This window comes from Malaclemys terrapin, chromosome 11, assembly GCF_027887155.1.
Source record: "Malaclemys terrapin pileata isolate rMalTer1 chromosome 11, rMalTer1.hap1, whole genome shotgun sequence".
NCBI lineage: Eukaryota > Metazoa > Chordata > Testudines > Emydidae > Malaclemys > Malaclemys terrapin.
Window position 1 is genome coordinate 19,123,331 of NC_071515.1, and position 21,851 is coordinate 19,145,181.

Consider the following 21,851-nt stretch of genomic DNA (forward strand, 5'->3'; position numbering starts at 1 on the left):
AGAGCCACAGCTAAGCCGATTGTAAGGGCTCTATCTGTGATCTGAACTAGGATTTTGTTTTATTCAGAGTGACTTCAGCCTGTCACGAGACAGCCTCATAAAAACTCTGTCTGGGCTTAAGCAAAAAAGAAACGAGCCAATCCATCAGGCTAGGAATGCAGCCGTTTGACCACTTCCTAAGGCAACTGGAAGGGATACAATATATTTACTTCCTAGCACTGGACAGCAGTGAACGGTGACCTCCTGGTAACTGATCAAATGGAATTGTTCCCTGTGAACTTCTACAAGGAAAAATCATATTAACTTTTTTAAAAAGTGACAAATTAAAAGATTTCCAATCTTTGCACCCTTCGTTGCTACCTTAATCCAGGGAGGAACTTGAAATAGAAACCTAACACTGGGACAACTAGAAACTCTTCCCTGAAAAATCACAGGGCCAGAACCTCAGCTGGTGTAAATCAATGCAGCTAGATTGATTTACAATAGTTGAGGATCTGACCCCTAGCCTTTAAAAATTCTCATTTCATTTTAAAAAAATGTTACTTTGATGAGATTTCACATCATAGCCATTTCACATAATGCCACCTGCACTAACCTCATTATTTGTCATCTGATATCATAAACAAATGCAATTCCAATAGGGCAACTGATCTAATAGTGTTAGTTTATATTTATGTCCACTCTTCTCCAGGCCTTACTGCAAATGTAATTCTGGAGCCATTGGTGATAGGTCTGGAATTACAATTCATGGCTACTCCAATAGTCATTTGAGTGGAGGAACAAACAACATTAGAACTTTCAGGTCAACAAGGAACAGCGTCTGTTTCCACTTGCTTTTGTATTATAATTCCGAGCAACTGAAATTGCAGAAAGGACTACTACTGTTTCATAATGATATCTAGGGCCTGCAGAGTGCTTTTCATCTGTAGATCTCAAAGCACTTTGCACAGGAGGTATCATAACCTCTGCTTTACAGATGGGGAAACTGAGGCACAGAGTAGTGAAATGACTTGCCCAGGGTCACACAGCAGCACTGGGAGTAGAACCCAGGTCCCCTATCCACTTAGCCACAGAACACATAATAAGCAAAATACTGTGATCATCTTCCCCCTGCAAAAAGGCAGGTGGGGGGATAGTGGAAGAAGATTAAGAGGCAATTGACTTTCATGAATTAAGGAAGGGACCGTGCATTCACCTAGGATACATGTGTAAAGAGCTTTGATCTCTTTTGATGACAGGTGTTATATAAATCTGAAATTATTAATTATTATTATTATTACTACAATGCCAAGAAGGAGATCCTGCATCTTACCCCCTCACCCCCACCTCATAACGCCTTCTGTATCCAACACTTATTGTTGCAATCCCCATCCAGTCAACTACCGTTCCCTTCGTTCCCTTCCTCCCCTTCACGGGGCCAGGCTCTCCAAGAAGGATCCTTATCAGAGGACCTGCTGAAGCTACAGAGCAAGTTAAACGGCTTTACACTGAGCATTTGGCACTGTGCTGTCCAACAGGCGTGTCAGTAGCATGCTAATGTCCACCGCCACACTGGACACAATCCCCCTGCTGTCGTCTTCCCCCACTCTTCTGGATTAGATCGTGGTTCTTTTATGAAGACACAGGAGGAGATGGTATTATTTAAGAGCCTTGCTGGGCAAAAGCTATTTTGTCTTTCTGAGGGCTCTCTCAAATGCAGCTACTGCTAAGCCTTCATACCAGAGCAGAAGTTATTACACATTCTGGAAAATGTCTTAAATACATTGTTTCCTGCTGAGCAAACATTCAGTGGTCAGGGAGGAAAGGAAGGGTGGGTGTGGCTTGCACATGAACATGTTTCTTTACAGCTCTCTCTCGCCCTCCCCACTCTGGAAGAGAGAATTCCAGGCCAGGGCTAGGTTCTGAGGGATCCCTCTAAGAAACACATGCAAACTGAAAATGAATGGCATTGGCATGGAAGCCTATTGGCTTATTAGTCCTATCATGTAGAGGTGGGCCAGAGAAGGCCAGGTTTTCAAAACCCAAACCAAGAGTGGTTCAGAGCTCAGGGTGTCTGTATACGAGCTATCACTTTTGTCTTACCTACATAATGGGCAAATCAGAAAAGACCCAAAACATGGGTGGTTCAAGCTTTGGATCCAATTTTTCTTGAACCATCAAGTCTGGAGAGGAAAGGGGCAATTCAGATAAAAGGTTCCAGTGCTGTCCACCCTCTTCTATTAATATGTGGGTTCACTTTGCATGCCAGCTAATGCAATCTTTATCACGATCGATCCCTCCCCACGACACTTGGATCACTTCCTCTACATCCCTCTTAGGAAAAGGAACAGCTCTAAGAGACTATTTAAAAAAAAACTAAAGGCACAAAGGAAAATCCTTTCCCCAAAACAAAATTTGTAGATGAAGTCAAAATGACAGAAGGTCACCTGGAATTTTTTTTTAAACACTAAGTCTTTGTTTAACAGCCAGGATTGGGGCCCAGTCCTACATGCCCTTATGTAAGCAGTCCCATTGAATTCAGCTGGACTACTTGTGTGAATAAAGGCTTACTGGGATGAGTCCTTGTTTTTGAGGGGAGCCGAACAGGTTGATCAATCTGGACCAATTCCTGAACTCCTTCAGACAAAACTCCCACTGAAGTCAGTTCTTGTGTCTATCTCTGGAGAACAACTTGGCCCTTTGAGACTTTGATGTGACTTTGACTTCTGGGAGATGACCATTTGATTCTGATTGTGATTAAAACCATGCCACTGTAGCCCAAACCACTGCAAAACTGTGCTAGCAACAACCCTGATCTGTGTGGATGCCGCTACCACAGTTTAAACCAGAGTGTGTGAAGAGGGATTTTGAAAATAACCTAGTTATCCCTTTGTTTCAATTAGAAATGTGTCAAAGGGCTCTTGTATGATGAGGGTAAAACTGGAGCTGTTCACGCCTCCCCCTCACTCTCCAGTGTGTAAATTCTGTCATCTTTCCCTGCTTTCTGGATTAGAGACCCCAAGCGGGAGACCCCAAGATGTGAGGCTTGCCTCTGCGACTTCATATCACAATGGAAGAGAGTTTAGCAGCTTGCAGTTTTCTCTCACACTGCTGCAAATGGCCCCCACCAAAACTGCTAAATGCTTACTTCAATATTTCAACTTCAGATCGGAGCACGGTGTTCAGATACATACGATGTATTTATACAGCACAGCTGGTCTGTCAGAGGTCACATAATTTGGCAGCCGTCCCAGAGCTTAAAAATTAATTTTTCCTTATTAATACAACTGGGGGTCCCACAGGATAGGATCCCAGCCTTATCTGAACCTGACAGCTTCCTAAACCCTGTGAAGGATGCTTTCTCCTCTAAGGCTATCCGTGATACAAGGCCACTGTGTCCGGGAACCCAACTGCACTAGATCCGGTTAGGAAGCCAATCCAATGGCCTGTGCAAAGTGACATACTGTTGAAGTGGGGGAGAGCTTCTTCTCCAGCACAGCTTCCCAGAACGGAACTAGTTTGCTTTCTGATCTCAGCCCCCTTAGCCTGGCGCAATGTACCTAAAGCAAAGAGTAAATAATGGGAGGAGGGAAAGCCGGGAGATGGAGATGGAAAGTGTCTCCTCGAGCCCTCTGGGGAAAAGCATGTCTGCCTGCTACAGCAGACGCCACAAACAATGATAATTCTGTGCCAGAAAAAAGTTAGAAAAACAAATACCCCCTTGACATGGGTTATAGTCCCTCACTGAGCACATACTCGTATGTTTTAATGAAGCTCTTGGCAACTGCCAGATTCCTAGTCTAAAAATCCTCTCTCTCCCAGTAAGTTTTCAGTTAACAGCATAACAGGATTTAAAAGGCAAAGCAATGAGAGTTTGTGTGCCACCCACGCGTGTGTGCATGCAAGTGGGTTGTTGGTTCTGCTAGATTACAGAAGTCATTTCTAAAAATACCAGCTTTTAGGAAAATATTTGAAAGTCTTTACAAGTGAGCATTGCTCAGAGTTGCATAAACATCATCTGAATCACTCTGTACTTGGGTCACTCAAAACCTTTACTTTCTTATATGATTGGTTTTGCAACTAGCTGAGGGAAGATGAAAAACACACAGACGTCCAACCATCAGATTTATCTTTCCAGGGCCTCCAACCCACTCCCTACATAGTTATCTTAGTCTTTGCTTGACTACAAATAAATTGGCAGCTGCAGTGTTTATCTCTTACAGTAAAAATGACTGGAAGAGGTTTTTTTCTGTGTGGATTATCATATTATTGTCTATTAAAAAATCTCTCCCCTCTCTATTTACATCCCTTGGGGGAGCTTAAAGAGGGACTCTCATAATGGGGGAAAGCTTTCAAATACACCAGACTTCCAATATAAATCCATCCACCTCTGACATGTTTTTCTTACCATGTTTGCTAATTACTAAAACTACTTGAATATAAATCAGAGTGTGCGCCCTGTCACAGTTTATTGTCTCTTATTGGATTACACAATGATGTCATATTCCAGTATTTGTGATATCACAACCACTTCCTTGACAACAAAAAGTCTCATGTCAAACAGGATGAGAACTTCATTGCAAACGCAAACAGCACCGGAGGCTGGATTGCGGGGAGGAGGAAGGCACTCACCCAAATATTTTTATTGAACTGCATGGCACCAGGGAATGGGAATGGATACAGAGCCCTTCACCTCTAGGAACCTGATTCTGTATCTACTCAAGGACATGAGGGCACACAACACCTAACAGAATCAGAGTTGTGTGTGTTGTTGCCAATTTAGCTGTTTTCCAATGCCCCTGTAAATTCGAACACCCCTCTAATTTCAGTTCCTAGGGAAAGTACTGAGACTTGTTTCATCAAATAAGGGTGTCCCGCACAATGTCCCCTTTCAGACTGTGAAAAAACCCTTTTCCCACACATGCCTGTGCCGGCATAGGAGAGAGTGAAGTATGCATCATTCCAGTAACATCCACTGAATCTCCCAGATAGCAAAGTCTTCCCATTTTGTAATTTGAAGTGCAAGTCTTGTGGGGCAGAGGGTGGGGCGAAGCAGGAGAACGTGCAGGAGGGGCCTGTGGATTTCTTCACGAGACTTTTTTTAAGAAAAACAACTGTCATCTGGTCCATAACAAAGGCAATAAATGTCTTCTTTAGGAGCGTTATGAAATTCCAGGGATAAATCTGCTCTGACAGAGATGTCCAGGACAGGGATGAACTCAGTCAGTCAGGGGCAGACTGCTAAAATCCCCACCAGGGCATCATTTGAGCTGCTTGGTGGCATATGCTGTATGAGTTAGACCTGGCATTCTCAAACTGTGGGTTGGGACCCAAAAGTGGGTTGGGACCCTGTTTTAATGGGGTCGCCAGGGTTGGCTTAGACTTGCTGGGGCCAAAGCCCAAGCCCAACCACCTGGCTCCGAAGCCCAAGTCCTGGGCAGTGAGGCTCAGTTTACAGGCCCTCTGTCTGGGGCTGAGGCCTTCTGGCTTCAGCTTTGACCCCACCACCATCACCACCAGGGGCAGCGGGGCTCAGGCTTTGGCTTTGGACCCCCCCACCCTCCATCTGGGGTGGTGGGGTTGGGTGGGCTCAGGCTTCAGTCCCCCCTCCTGGGGTTGTGTAGTAATTTTTGTTGTCAGAAAGGGGTCGCGGTGCAATGAAGTTTGAGAACCCCTGAGTTAGATGGTCCTATAGTTGGAGGGAGGAGGCCCTCTAGTAGGGAGGGTTGCAAAAGAATGAATACATTTGCCCTCTAGTAGTGGGTGGGTGTGGTTTTGCCCTCTCATGGCTTGTCCAGAGGTAGGGGAAAGAACCTACTACTACAATCAGCTATGGATTCCTTTCAGCGGACAAGCTGGAGCTGAAGGGCCATGTTCTAGTCCTACCGCTGCAAGTGTGTGTGATTCAGTACTTGTGCCCGCTCCCTGCAGCACATATTTTCTTTACAGTGTCAGCCTAGCTCCTAAGTGAACAGATGTCCACATCAAACATCATCACCAGCGCTAATTGGCAAGCTCTTCAGAAAGGCCCAGGCCTGAACGGGCAGGGACTGTGAACTCCCACACTCTCCCTTAGAAGTGTTCTGCCTGGGTCAGGCCAGGGCTGTGAAAGCCGGCGCCTACCTTTCATGAGCACTAAATTCACCAAAAAAAGAATCTTAAATAATAGCAAAAGAAACCTAACGGGACTGTCGGCGTCCAATCCCTTTGGTATAAATGATCTAGTTTCCTCTACCATGGCATTTCCCCTTAAGGGGGCAACACTAATGCATCCACAGACCAGTCACTGCTGTGCTGATCCAAACTAGGTTCAGGTTCTTTGGTGCCAGGGGAAGAACTGCAGTTCAGCCCAGCTCCGGCAAACGGGAGCTTAATTAACCACAGCTCTGATCTCCCCTATTACCTGCTGTTGGTTTTAGGGAGGAATCAGGCAGCTGAAATGAAGCATTAGCCAGCAGCATTTCCTCCTCACGTGGGAAAAGCAACAACACCCCCAGGCTCATTTGCAACTGAAATCACTTCTGGTGGAGCGAATGAGAGAGTCTCACTCTCCGACTGGGAGGGGAGAGACATATGCACCCCCAATGCAGGCAGCCCCTCCAGAGAGCCCGGACCAGGAGGGGCTGGTGGCAGGGCGCGGTGGAAGCGAGCAGAGGTTTCCCTCCAGTCAATGGGCGTCTCTGGCTGAGCGGTCTCGCCTCCGGCTTAGGCGGGGGAAGCGCTGTGCTGGCAGGACTGGTACGGATCGCCCCGCCTTTCTCTCCGCTCCACCGGCCCAAGCAGATCGATGCCAAGTGGGAGCGAGGCTGCCCGTGCACACGAGAGACGCAGCCGCCGCCGGCTGGAGGCGGGGGAGGGAGCGACCAGAAAGCCCTGTCTCGCTGGAGGAAGGAGACGGGGTGTGTGGCTCAGTTCCCATCCCCGCTTGTTTCTGCACCGCCGCCGCTGCATGGGAGAGGCTGGGGTGTGTGCGGGACACGCTTTATCGGGACCCCCCCCCTCCATACACCCACCCTTCGGAGCTGGTCTGAGTGTAAATCCCATTCAAAGGGTTTCCCTTGAAAGTTTCTCCCCCGCTGCCGATTGCGTTAGATCTTCCCCCGCGGCGCGCCTGGCCCCGGATCGGGGAGGGAGAGGTGAAGGGGGGACATGGCAGCAGGCGGACGCTGGGTCTAGGAGGTGGCAGCACAAACACGTCTACGGGAGGCAGGCGCCCTCCGCTGCGGCCCCGATCCTGCTTCCCGTTGGCTTCGCCGGCAGCAGGATCCGGCCCCAGCCGAGGGAGGTGCCCCCGGGCCCCCGCTGCTTTCGGTGCACGGCCCCCCGGGGGCAGGCGCGGAGGTTTCTCAGTCCGAGCTGGCCTCGGTGCGTTTGTGTGAGGTGCATCGCTCAGGGCCCCTTGCACGCTGCATTTCTGCCCGGCTGAGCTCTGTGACAGGCCAGGGGCACCCCCCGGCCTGCAGCCCCGACCAGGCGCCGAGCTGCACTTTCAAATGCAAAACCCTGGCACCGGTGTCACCTTAGCCGGACTTTACCGCCCCACATAACGTGCCAGGAGGTGTCCGGGCTTCCCAGCGCCAGGCACTGGTTCTGAATGAGAGAGGCTCCTTCCGCCTCGGCACACGCCCGGGGGAATCAGAAGTGACAGGATCCGCAGCCTGTGGTGGCACGAAGGCTCCGCTCTCAATGAAATAATGATGTTCACTGACATATAGCGAGTGCCTCCACGCGGAGCCATGGGGGAGCATGATGCTAGCTTCGCCTCGGCTCACCCCGCCTCCCGGCTGTTAGCTAGCGGCTTCCAGGACTTGCACATCTTTTAAGAACGACGCTAAACAGTAGGACATGTGAGGTTTGTATATTTATTCTTGCGGGTTCTCCCTCCCCCCCGATCTGTCTTATCAGGGTTTCACTCCCTGCCCAGCGGTTAATGAGCTGGAAAGGGCTCTGTCAGATCTCCGGCGGAGTAATTAAGCAGAATGGGTTTAGTGTGCCCTTCGCCAGTGAGCAGGGAGTTAGCCAGCCACACGCCAGTCCCTCCACGGCTGTTCTGCGCAGCCCAAAATGTATTTACCGATTGTCCGAATTAAACCGGGGATTTGGAATTTGATCAGAGTCTCTTTGTTTCCCTTATCTCAACACAGTTTGTCCTCATCCCTCCACTCCTCTCTCCGCTCCCCCCACACCCCTCATTTTTTCCCTCTCTTTTGGCCACTGCTTAGGACCGAATTCCATCAAGAAAAGTTTCTAACCACTTCAGAGGGCTCCTTAGACCTCTGAGGTCCGCGCTGTTTGTTTTATTAATAAAAATGTATATGCACTAGCTTCTCTTTCCCTGGAAACACAGACACTGAAGGGAGGAGGGGGGCATCCCCAGCTGCTACAGAGCGGTGTATTTTATTAGACAGTAGGCACGAAATGATCTGCTAAGAGCCATGGGGGTGTTTTTTGAAACCGCCACCCCGTCTTAAAAACATACGAACTTTTTCAGATGCAAAAGTAGGTTGCTTTCCTCCCTTGCCCATTCAAACCTTATTTAATTAGACTTGGTAAATGTATCTACAACCGAGTGGCTATAAATTATGTATGCCTTTCTGGCTGGGTTGGGGAAAAAAACTCCAGGGAGATATGTTCTGCTTCAAAACATTTAAAAGAAAAATCTCCCGAAAACTGTAATGCAAAGACTTTGTAGTTTTTTTTTTTTTTTTTTTTGTAAAAAAACCCTTTTGATTTATTCCATATGTGACATCTGAACACAGCCAAAGCCTGTCTCCGTGTGAGTGTGTTTCAAAACATAGACACCCAGATCTCAGCACACTGCATCCAGGGAGAGAAAAGTTGTGTTTCCAGCAAGGGGAGAGAGTCCTGGCTCTAGCTAAGCAAACCTGCTGTGGAATTGTGTAACGGGAAGAGAGGACGCCTCATCCCCTGCCTGCTTTCAAAGGCAAATGATTAACATGTACAGCTGAGGAAATTAACTTTTGTGTGTCTTACCTGCTTCGCCTAGCACTCCGGATCCAGCCAAGGACAGAGCTAAAAATCCCCAAACGAGAGGCAATGTATCCATGTTTAGCGGGGACAGGGTGGTTTTCTCCCCCGCTGGGTTTGCGAGGGGCTTTCCTCGGGAACTGGAAGTCACGCTGGTCTTCACCCCGCACCTTAGAATTTCCTCGGCAAATGTTCCGAGTTGTCTTTCGCTTCTCCTCCTCCTCCTCCGTGCCTTGGCGTCCTGCCTTGCCCCCGCTCCGCTGCCTTGTACAAACCCACTAGCAGGAGCAGAAGCCCAGGAACTCCTTTAATGCAGAAGCGAGGGAAGCCGGCTGCTGCTTCCCCTCCACCCCCAAAATCTAGTCTACAAATCGCGCGTGCCTGCAACGCGCGTGTGTGTGTGATCGCCACAGTCCCTCAGCGGGTCATTTCCTTCAACGTACCATCGCCCCCACTTCCCGAGAGCCAGCGGCAGAAATGACTCGCCCGGGGCATCGCACCGCCCCGGGGCTGGAGGCTGCAGGGTGGCGCCGCGGCGCGTGGTTTCCCTGCCCTGCGTGGCTGTGGCCGGGGCTCCGGGCAGTGGCACTGGGAGAGGCGGAGGGTTCACGTGCCGCTGGCCGGGCCGCGAGTGGTGTGCGCGCGTGTCTCCCTAGCCCCACACACGCACACACCCCGCTCCCGCCTGCGTCCCTCTCTGGAGAGGTTCAGGCGCGCAGCGCTGGGAGCCTGCCTGTGCCTCCCTCCCGGCTCCTCGCAGCCTTTTCAGGCCGCCGCGCGTGCATGTCAGCGCGGAGAGGCAGAGCTATCCGATTACACGCTCGCCCAGGGCCCGCCCCTTCTGTGTTCCCCAGGAAAGCGGCCACCCGGCGGGCACCCAGCGCGCAGCCAGCCGCCAGCCGCACCGCCCCTCCTCTCCCGACAGGGCTGGAGCAGACCTAAGACTTGCCCCATCCAAGAGCCACACCTGGGTCCCCTCACTGACCCCAAGCCCCACTCAAGGGGGGAGGGGGAGGTTACTAACCAGGTTAGTAACTAACTAGCTACTAACTAGCTAACCAGGACCTGGCCCCTGGGAGCTAGTGGACATCACAGCTTCCTCCAGCAACCCCCTGGGCTCCCAATGCGCCCCTCCCTCCCAATAGCAGCTACAGGCTGGAGCCATACTAGCTACAACATAACAGCCACACTGGGTCAGACTAATGGTCCATCTAGCCCAGCATCCAGTCTCCCGCCAGTGGCCAATGCTAGATGCTTCAGAGGGAATTAATCGAACAGGGCAGTTATCAAGTGATCCGTCCCCTGCCCTCCAGTCCCAACACCTGGCAGTGAGAGGCTTAGGGACATCCAGAGCATGGGGTTGCATCCCTGACCATCAGGGCCTAACCGCCATTCTTCAAATAGCTGAAAGGATTTTGCTCAAACTCGCCAGCAAAATAAATACATACAGAGCCTCTAGGCTGAGACCGAGCATGACAAATTTTAGTCCCCAAAAAGAGAATTCCTCACAAAGATATGGGCATATGAAGATGCAGGGACTGCTTTGATGTAACCTCAACTATACCCAAGGTTAGCAGGCACCCAATACAATGCTGCAGCAGATGAACAGATGAAGCTAGATCAACGTCCAAAGAAAGATAACGGTGCAGCAGCCTTGAATTCATCAGACATTCTGATTAAATCAAACCAAAACACTCAGAAGTTAATTATACTTTTCCTTATTCCATGAAAGAAAAAAATGTTGCACTGGCTGCTAAATAATCACATAATTAAAATACGTATTTTTCATAATGATCAGGAAAGCATTAATTGATGGTTAGATTTTTTTTTTTAAATAACTACACATGCTGATGTGTAAATACTTTTTTGGAATTAAAATTTTTTGTGGGATTTTAGCTAGGTCAGTGCAAGGGAAAACAAACAAGCAAAAAACCAGAAAGAAGCCAGTTGGAAAAGAGGAGAAACGAAGACAGGAAGAAGTGAAGAAACTTTTATCCTGATGGTAGCACAGTCACAAATGTTCCAAGAAGCAGACAATTTATGCGAACTAACTATTTTTAAAGCAAGATGGGGAAAAAATGTTTACATAGAGCCCCAGGCTAACAGTTTCTGAAACACATCGGCTGCACCTTGTATTTTAGGATGAACTTGTGGGTTCCAAGTTGTCTTACTTCAGTAAACATTCATTACTGCATTATCACCAAGGCTGTAAATAGCCAAAATGATTAAAATAATGACACAACACCAGGGCTAGCCTGGCTTTTGGTGTGACTCCATGCAAAAGTAGGACACGGAAAAAATGTCAGATGGGGAAGCATCAGGACAAGAATTTCTTATGCCCCTGGGCAATTCTGAGGGCAAATTGCTTCCTCTCTACATCTGCTGCTGGAGGGGAAAATCCAGTGCTTCCATAACATAAGAATCCAAGTGACTGCTTCCTTCGCCTATGCTTAAGGCCATCCGTATATAATACAAATTAAATAAAACCGAGAAAATAAAAAATCTCTTCCTCATCCCATATACATTATATCACGTAGGTGGCAATGATAGCTACATGAAGAATCCCATTCATTCTACAACCATTAAACTGCTGTTATTTCACACCTTTGACTGTTTCACCTGCATTCATCTCCCTGCTCTGCAGCAGGACTTTAACATTCCAAACTTCAGAGCAACTTTTAAAGTCATCTTAAAAAAAAAAAAAGAATGCCACAAAAGTCAATTTAACTACTGCCTCTTGAGGAGGGGGGGTACCTATGCCTACAGAAGAAGAAGAATAGGTGCTACAGTGGTGCAGCTGCATGAGTGCAGTTGCAGTGCTGAAAGTGTAGACAAGCCCTGAGAGCTGGAATTTCAGGCTAAGAGGACAAAGTTAGAGTGAACCCTACAGTCATGACACTCTGATATGTAGAAAAGCTATTTATAGAGTCGTTTAAACAGTCTAGGCTATATTTCCTAACACTCACAAGTTTCTATATGGTAATTTAAGGTAAACCTCGGTTTACCTGAGGCAGATGGACTGAAAAATACCAAAATGCTCCAATTATAAAAAAGTTGGTCACTAAAAGGCAACAGAAACAAAATACATAATGTCAAGTATCAGAGGGGTAGCCGTGTTAGTCTGAATCTGTAAAAAGCAACAGAGGGTCCTGTGGCACCTTTAAGACTAACAGAAGTATTGGGAGCATCAGCTTTCGTGAATAAGAACCTCACTGCATCTGAAGAAGTGAGGTTCTTACCCACGAAAGCTTATGCTCCCAATACTTCTGTTAGTTTTAAAGGTGCCACAGGACCCTCTGTTGCAAAATACATAATGGGTGCGTGTGTGGGGGGGGGTATAAAAGTTTCATCAGAATTTGTTTAGGGTGATGGGCATAATTTACTTGAGTTCCACCGCTTATAATTTATATGTAATTTTATCAATTCGTGCCAATAGAATCTTTACAATACAATGTGAACACACATACACAAATGGGGACTGATTCCGTTATCATGGAAATCAATGAGGCCCTGATCATAAATGACAGGTGCCTAACTTTCAGGTTTAGGCGCCAAAGTCCCACTTATAGGCTCCAATGCCATCCACAAGACTCCTGCCAAACCCTATACATGCCTAAACTGACTCAGTGCCTATGTTCTTGCCGTGAAAGTTCTCTCAGAGCCTAAGTTCCTGTCGCTGGGTATGTGCACTGCTGCCTCTCACTAGATGTTCGGACACCTATCTGCCACCTAAGCCCCAGAGCGATTCACAAACCTGGGGAAGATAGGTGTTTGCTCACCTATCTTGTGGGGCCCGATCTGGGAGACATGCTCAAAGACCACTCAGGGCTGGTGTACACTACTGCTTAAGTCGATGCAACTTATGGCACTCAGGGGTGTGAAAGAGATCCCCTGAGCGACGTAAGTTACATTGGCTTAAGTGCTGTCCACACTGGCACTATGTTGGCAGGCGACGCTCTACCACAGTTGTACCAATGTAGCACTGTAGTGTAGACTTGCCCTCTGTCGAGTCCTCTTGGAAATCCAGCCAGAGGAAGAGCTGTTGTCACCGCCCAGTGGTTAGAGCACTCATCTTGGATGTAGAAGACTCATGTTCAATTCCACCACCCCCACCCCCGCCTGTTCAGGAGAAGCAATTTAAACAGGGGGTCTCCCACCTCTCAGGAGGCTGCTCTAACCACTGAGCTAGAGGATAGTCTGATGTGGGGCTCCCTCAGTTGCTCCTGTTGAAGCTGTTCCACTGTGGATAAACAATGGAAGAGTGATTGGAGCAGGGGGACTGGACCCACAGTCTCCTACCTCCCAGGGGGGTGCCCTAACCACAGGCCGATAGTGCCATTCTCTTGCTTTCTCTCTGGCACATTTTGGATAAATACTTAAATAGTCATTAGGCCTGAGAGAGATGCCTAAGTCCCTTTGTGGGTCCAGGCCTGAGAGTCTTTCCATTGACACCAGTGGGTGCTGGATTGGGCCCACTTGGTACGGGATCTATAATGAGTGTTACCTTCAGTGCTATGCAGTGCTGGTTTCATCTGTGTGTTTTGATACGTCATTTTGAGACTTCATCTTAGGCCTGATCAAATTCCCATTGAAGTCAATGAAAAGATTCCCATTTACTTCAGCGGGAGCAGAACTAGCTCCCGTATTTATTGCATTTCCAGTTTGAAAATATATGACTATTATTTACTACTTGCTAATGGTTAGATGACTAGCAAACTAGGAAAGTGTGATTTTTAGTATATAAATAGTTGTCACAAACCATAACACAGATATCAGAGTGTTACAAAAATCCACAGAATGAATCATTCCTCTCTTGAGATGTGTATCAAAAGAGCATAGAAAAAGGAAAGGTTACCAAGTCCTAATCAGAGAGAAAGCTGACTTTGCTTTGGTTCTGATCTTGCAGAGTTACAGTATGTGAGCAAAATTCCCACTGATTTCATTGGGTGTTTTATCTGGCTAGGGGTTGTTGTCTGATTGGGTTCTTTACAGTCTAAGGGAAAGCTACATTTGTAAATGAGTTTTTGCTGTTGCAGCACTCTTCTGCCACGGGGTAAGAGAAGACGATAAACTTAAGTAAAAAAATATCAGCGGTCAAATCTGAAGTTACCTGCTGCTCCTTAGAGATTTCTCCCAATCACTTTTCAGTACCTCTCTATGGACACTACACACCAGTGGGGGCTGTCAAGGGTTTAATAATATCATCCCTGGAAGTATCCTCTCCAGAATGTGCTATTTCTACTAAAGGCAGAATTAGAATATCAATCAGCATTGCCCAACGTAGTAATTCCTTTAAGCTCCACTTTCCACTATGTGGAATATCGCGTGCAAATGTGGTCACCCCATCTCAAAAAAGATATATTGGAATTGTAATTGAAAAAGGTTCAGAAAAAGGCTACACAAATGATTAGGGGTAAGGAATGGCTGCCATATGAGGAGAGATTAATAAGACTGGGGCTTTTCAGCTTGGAAAAAAGACAACTGTGATAGAGGTCTATAAAATCATTACTGGTGTGGAGAAAGTAAACAAGGAAGTGTTATTTACTCTTTCTCATAACACAAGAATTAGGGGTCACCAAATGAAATTAATAGGTAGCAGGTTTAAAACAAACAAAAGGAAGTATTTTTTCACACAATGCACAGTCAACCTGTGGAACTCCTTGGCAGAGGATGTTGTGAAGGCCAAGACTACAACAAGGTGCAAAAAAGAACTAGATAAATTCATGGAGGATAGGTCCATCAATGGCTATTAGCCAGGATGGGCAGGGATGGTGTCCCCAGCTTCTGTTTGCCAGAAGCTGGGAATGAGTGACAGGGGATGGGTCACTTGATGATTACCTGGTCTGTTCATTCCCTCTGGGGCACCCGGCATTGGCCACTGTCAGAAGACAAGATACTGGGCTGGATGGACCTTTGGTCTGACCCAGTATGGCCGTTCTTATGTGACTTCAGGAGATGAAGACAACCAAGTTGGTGGCATCTACCAGTTTGGAGTTAGGACAGGGATGGGTCAAATATTAGCTTTGGACCAAAAGCCACTGGGAGCTTTGCCATTGATTCCCGCAAAATACGGGACCAGGCCCTTTGAAGGTACCTACTTTGAGCTGAAGCTGTTTAGTCCTAACATGGATTTAAAGGTTAGAAGGGACCCCAGACCATCTAGGCTGCCCTCCTGTGTATCACTTGCCAATAGTTGTTCACAACAATGAGCATGGCTCAGTGCAAAATTTAGGGCTGGATTTTGCAAGCTCTCCAACATGTAGAACCTCCCTTTACTTCACCGGGAGCTCTGCTCATAGAAGGTTCTTTCTTAGCATCAGGCTCGTTATGCCATTTCCCTGGAGTTTTAAGGCTCAGCAAGTATTCACCAGGCGTAGTGGGCATAGCAACGTTTTTTCCATATTTGACTATAAGAAACAGCCACAAAACCTCACTGAAAACGAGACAATATGTAATTTAATTGTACTTTAATATATCATTTATTGCACCAGCTGCATTAGATTTGGTTGAAAGAATTTCACAGACGAAGTGTTGGTTACAGTTTAGATGTAATGGAATTCTCTCCCTCCCACTCCTCTGTAGCCGAGAACATTGGCTTCCTCAAATATTGACTCTTCCTCGTTTTTTCTGCTCCTGACCTAAGGACTAATATAGGTAGGATTTCCCTGGCACTCGTTAGCTTTGCCCTTTCCCCTAATTACCCATCTTTTCAATAGCAGCCATCCAATCACTTTTTCTTTGATTGGTGCAGCAGCTTTCACCCTGACTGATGCCATGTTACTCCGTGAACTGGCCAACAGGAGGTGCTAGTAAGATAGAAAATCTTCAGCCTTACCTTAACACCTCTCCCTTAGTTAAATAATTAATCAGAGGTGTGTCATGTATTTTTATACCACTCTCAGGGCCCCAGAGCAGTGAGACAAAACAGGTTCTTTCCACCTTTATATCAGGACATATTTCCATCAGACACTTGACAATTTTGCAAAGCAAACAAACAATATGGCAGGGCTGAAACACTGTTAGAATTGAGACTAAAAACTGATACCTGGGCCTGCATGAGAATATAAACAGAGATTGTGCCAATAGCAAAAGAGAGATGATTCAAAGATTCTGGGGCCACATAACCTAGCAGTTAGAGCTCAGGACTGGGTCAGGAGACCTGCGTTCTCTTACTGATGCACTGTGACATTAGGCCTGGAACTTAAGATGTCTGTGCCTCAATCCTCCCATTATAAAATAATGCTTCCCTACCTTTGTAAAGCACTTTGAGGTCCACAGATGAAAAGCACTATACAAGTGCAAAATATTAATTACTACTATTTGTCTATCAGATCTGTGTCTGTCTCAATTTATGGCCACAAATAATAATTAACCAAATGTCCTATGAGTATGAACTTAAATAGGGTCAAAATCTCATCTGGGAAGTTGTACTCCTAGTTATATAGAGACCAACTCCAATTCAATTTGTGAACTAGTTTTTCTAAGCGGATAACCTTTCAAACTATAGTTAGCAATCTGGTTATTGTTTCATTGCCAGTGCAATTGCTGCTAATTTGAGTCTGAAAATAGTGATTGAAAGGATAGGGCTGGGGACGTTGACCTTTTTGCTACTGAAGATGCTTCAGGGTGGGTCAACTCACACCCACTTTAGTCATTAGTTCACAGTCTTCCTTCCAATATGTACTCCTACACAGTTTACTAAGATGTCAGTCAAACTTTAGACCGTGGGGTTGGGGTTGAGTCTCCTCCTCTTCTGCTCACTTTTTAATTAACAAAGTTACTTGTCTGGAGAGGACAGTCTTACTTTTTGCTTCTCTGCCTTTATTGTGTTTAAACTAAAACTGAATTCACGCATTTCCCACCCCTATTCACATTCATCATTATTACCCATATTAGGCATTGCTCTGTTTTTCCTTCTAGCATTGAGCTGCAATGTTCCTGGGAACCATCAGGGGGCAGCTGTGACCAAAAAAGAACACAGCAAGAGAAAACAAAGGGGAAAGGAAAAGAAGAGACGAAGGAGGAAATTAAGGAAATACGGAGGCAAGTCAGGAAAGACATGAAAGAGGAAAAAGCAGGGAAAAAATATAATGAGAGCAAAACATGAAGAAAGCAGAAAAGGGAAATGAAGAAAAAGAGAATAGTCAAAACCACAACAAGGGAATAGGAAAATGAACCAATAAAAAGAAATGTGAAAGAGAAGAAAGAAAATGAACTAATAGAGTTAAAATACATAATCGGATTAGCAGAGGTAATGATTCATCCTTGCTCTAGGAGATGTCTCTCTCTCTCTCTGAGAGGACTTTAAACCCTGAGGTTCTACTCTGAGCCCGGCTGTTCAAAGCCTGCTCTGAGCTGGTGTGCATGGGAAGGGTTTGTGATACTAGAGGAAAAAAGCTGCATCTTCAGAGTTAATAAAAAAGCTTTCAGACTTCAGCAAGCTGACTAAATTAGGCTGTGAATATAAAGGTGCCGTATTATTTCTCAATACAGCAGCACTGTGAAAGGAGGGAATGGATTTCTTTTGAAGCAGCTGCAGTATAATCCAGGGCTTTCGGGTGTACTTCAGCCAAATGCACTCTCCTGGTTTCAGCAGGTTAACTTCATTAAAGGCTCCATCCACTGCTTTAATGTTTGATGGGCTCCCCACTGGGTGGGTGCATTAGGCAGCAACAACCCCCAGTGGGATGATTGTAAGTTGATGGTTTGCATGGGAAGTGGAATGAAGAGGGAACACAGAGCCTGGGATGTAGGGGCTGCCTCCTCAGCTACTGTAATAGCAAGCAAGGACCTGGCGCTACACTGATGGTTAGGGTGGTCACGGAACCAAAACCTCAGGCCAGACCAAACCATAGGGAAGTTTGGGGCTGGAGCTGAACTTTCCTGCTGCCCCTGATCTCTTTGTGATGAACAGTTAAAGTGGTTAGAGGGTTTCTTTAGTTCCCCTTTCTCTGTACAGCAGCTGATGCCAGGAAGTGATGTTTATCCCCTGGGGACTGTTTTCTGCAGATGATGGGAGTGGGGTTTCCATTCTGGATTCTGAATTCCCCAATTCCCTTAAAGAGGGGACATCTGAGTTTGCCCAACCAAGGGCTGCAGAGGCAACTTGCCAGGAGCCCAAGGACCACATTACGGGACTAATCCAAAGCCTACTGAGGTCAATGGCAAGGCTCCCAATAATGTCACCAGACTTTGGATCAGGCCCTCATTTACAGGAAATGGTGTATGTAGCAGAGATTTTCCTCAGTAATGGGGAAGGGTGACTTACAGAGACTCAACTGCTGATTCCTCTCTGACTCTCAACCAAGTAGTTCCATTGCCAAGTGTTGTGGCTTTGACATGGCCTTGACTTTCTTACGCCACTGTAACTCAGGTGCAGCTAACTCCCTCAAAGTCAGAATTACCCCAGCATGATTGAAAGGAGAATTGGGCCCCACATATCCAGCCTTTGAGTGGATCCAAGATGGTGCATTGCCTGCTGGGACCTGTGGTCTCCACAGACAGCACCTCTGTTTTAATGATGAGTAAGGTCACTACATACAACCTGCCTCAGAAAAATCCTCCATATCTTTTGGCTCAGAACAATCTCAAACCAAGATCTATTGACACAGTGCAGCCAAGAGGATCTGAGCACCATCATGGCCAGGAGGGGTTGGAGATGGATCGGTCACGTGCTTCGGATGGAAACTGATTCCATCACCAGAGTAGCAATAAGATGGACACCTGAAGGCAAGCGAAAACTAGGCTGCCCGAAAACAACATGGCGAAGAGCTGTGGAAGCCGAGCTGAAAAACCTGGGGCACAGCTGGGGAACCGTTGAAAGACTTGCCAGAAACAGACAGGAGTGGAGGAGCTTCGTTACTGCCCTAAACGCCAGAGGCATAATAGGAACATGATGATGATGAAGTTCAGTAGCCACGTTGCAGTGTTCAATGGGCCTCACCTTAGCCCCTCCTGCCTGTGAACAACTAGGGCCGGACTCTGCTCCCAATAGTGTCAATGGCAAAACTTCCACATAGTGAATTGAACAGGAGTCGGATTGGGCGCCCAGTCAACTACAGTCACAAACTAAGGGCCTTATCCGAGGGCCATTGATGTCGGGGTGGGGTGGGGGGGGGGAGAGTGGGTGTCGTCCATTGACGTCATTGAGATTTGGGTCAGACTCAAAGGGGTCAGACCTGAAACACTACAAAGCATAGAGCCGATCACTGTAAGCAAAGCTACCTCTTTAATCACCTCCAAATCCCTTCTCAAAACTCTCCTTTGCTGTGTTGCCTACTAAAAACTTGATAATAGTTCAGCTGCTGGTGTGCAGAGACCAGTGCTATCATGCTGACCAATATTATCTCATTGTTTCCTTGTGTTCCCTCATCTGCCTGTCTCCATCTGTTGTCCCTTGTCTTATACTTAGACGGTAAACCCCTTGGGGTTGGGACTGTCTTTTTGTTCCGTGTTTGTATAGAGCCTAGCACAATGGGGTCTGGGTCCATGACTGGGGTCTCTAGGTACTACAATAATACAAATAATAAATAATACTAATTATAAGCCGTGCCATTGACTTCAGCAGGGCTGTTCATGGACATAAGCACTATACATGGGTAGTAAGTGCTGGTGCAGGACTGGTCCCTAACAGTGTTACAGGGGGTTTGCAAGCAATCCCATTATCACACCTCTTTAAAACACATGCATTCCTAAACCCCATTATCACAGGGTCTCCTGCCTGAAACTTGGCAAACAAAGTCTCAGCCAGAAGCAATTTCTTCTTTCTTATAAACAAAATGTCATTACCATTATTTTGGCACTTGGTTTGATAGATCCTGGCAAGAAAATGCATGTGTATATTTAAAGATGCTTTTTCTTTTCTTATCATGTTTTAGCTTTTGACCTCTCCTCTGCTCTAATATTCATGCACATTCTGCAGTGTATTCTCTTTGTGATGCAGTCACATAGTTCTCACAGCTACAAATAGATTCATATACACCCCTCTAGAAGATAATGCCCTCTTCTGGACCATTAGGAAAAGGTTTGGGTTTCTTTATATGATTTTTGAAAAAAATATTTCATTTGCTCCCTATATTATTATTATTTGTATTACAGTAGCGCCTCAATAAAGATTGGGATTCCATTGCGCTAGGCACCGTACCAACACCAAATAAAAGACAATCCCAAAGAGTTTACAATCTAAATAGACCAGATAGAAACTAATAGCCAACCAAAAACTATGCGATATGTGCATTGATTATACTTGCAACATTTACATAGATAGCCCCTGCCCCAGGAGTTTGCAGTCTTTTTGTTATGTATGTGCAGTGCCTAGTACATACGGGGCCTTAATCTCAGCTGAGGCCACAATACAAACAACAACAATAGGGGGAAGTACAGAATTGTATTAGCTGATAGTTGTGTCACAGGGTACGTCTACACAGGGATAAAAAAACCTGTGGCTGGCTTGCCAATGCTCAGGTTATTGATAGCTTTGCATGCACGGGGTTCCTAAATTGTACTGGGGCAACTAATGGGATCTATGTGCCTGCCATTTGCCCCCCACCAGGCCTCAAGTCTATAAACAGAAAGGGATATTTCTCCACAGTGTTGCAAGGCTTGGCTGATCACTGTGGCGGGTTCACAAACATTAATGCAGAGTGGTCTGGAAAGGTCCATGATGGTAGGATCTTTTCAACTGATTCGGGCTCACAGGGGTCAGGCTCTAGAGCTGAAAAAAATTGCTGTGTAGATAAGCCTGAGCCCTGCAAGTGTGAGTCAGCTGATCCGGGCCAGATGCAGCTTTGCTGTGGGTCTTTTACCCCTGTGTAGAGGTACCCACAGCACACTAGGCACTTTCCAGCTACTCAAGGAGGGATGGCCCATGCCCTGAGAACCTCACAATCTAAGAACCGGTTAGTTTCAAAATCATAGGATGATCAGATTATCTAATCTGACCTCCTGTATAGCACAGGCCTCTAAACACCACCCTGCCACCCCCACACCAAACCCAACAACCAGAGTTAGACCAAAGCATTACTGCCCTCAGCAGAGTCAGCTACTGTGTGACACAGGCAGAGAACAGGAGGCCCTGAGGTGCAAACGGATTTGGTGTTGGGAAAGTTTGGTCCCACATTTGGGGCTGATCTCAGCAGCCTGAACCTGCATGTTACACCAACTCCATGCTGGGGTCTGACATGAGACAGCTCTGATGTTTCAGAGTAAAGGTCCCCCTCGTAAGAGTTTCTCTGACAAGTGCAAGCCCCTTCAATCAGGCCCCGAATATTATGCCCCACCCACATAAAGAGACTTCATCCCTGACACAGCCCCACATTTTGCCTGCTTTCCTGCCTTCCAACTCGAAGGCCCTGAGACGTCACCCCCCATTTGGTCAAGGTGGATGTTATGTGGCTCCCAGTCAGTGCTGCTCCTTAATCACTGCTGAGTGGTTCCTTCACCCCCAGAGGTGAACGTGCACCATCTCTTAACATGCCGAACCTAGGCCCATGTTACGTCATCGATTTGTCAGAAGAACTTCTCATTGAGATTAATGGTGAAGCCTGCTTAACCCTCAATAGCATGATATGGCTCCCTGGCATCGAGAGCTATGTCATACTGGACTCAATGCACAGTATTCTGGGGCGCTGGGATTGGGAACCATGCCTGTCTCTCTTTATAGCACAGAACAAGCAGGCCACCCCTTTAATGTTATTTTATCATAGGCCCAATGTTTTCCAATCCAAGTCCCTAAAGCTGACTCCAAGGGGAACTGCAGGCACTCGGCCCCTCTGAAATTCAGGCCATTTATTTAAGTGTCTTAATGCGGATGTAGGGGTCTAGTTTTGGGTGCCCACATTTTAAAATGTTGCCCGTAAGCGCTTGGAACTTGTAAACAAAAATAA

At 46.7% G+C, this 21,851-nt stretch overlaps 1 protein-coding gene across 4 annotated transcripts in view; it reads right to left on the reverse strand.

Annotated features, from left to right (window-relative positions):
* NRP2 (neuropilin 2) overlaps positions 1-9,711 on the reverse strand; it is a 124,203-nt gene extending 114,492 nt beyond the window's left edge. For all 4 annotated transcript variants that reach the window (XM_054044749.1, XM_054044748.1, XM_054044751.1 and 1 more), the window contains exon 1: positions 8,974-9,711. In XM_054044749.1, the coding sequence (XP_053900724.1) occupies positions 8,974-9,046 (73 nt within the window). In that variant the 5' untranslated portion in view covers positions 9,047-9,711. The remainder of the gene's footprint in view (positions 1-8,973) is intronic.
* Between the last annotated feature and the right edge of the window lie 12,140 nt (positions 9,712-21,851).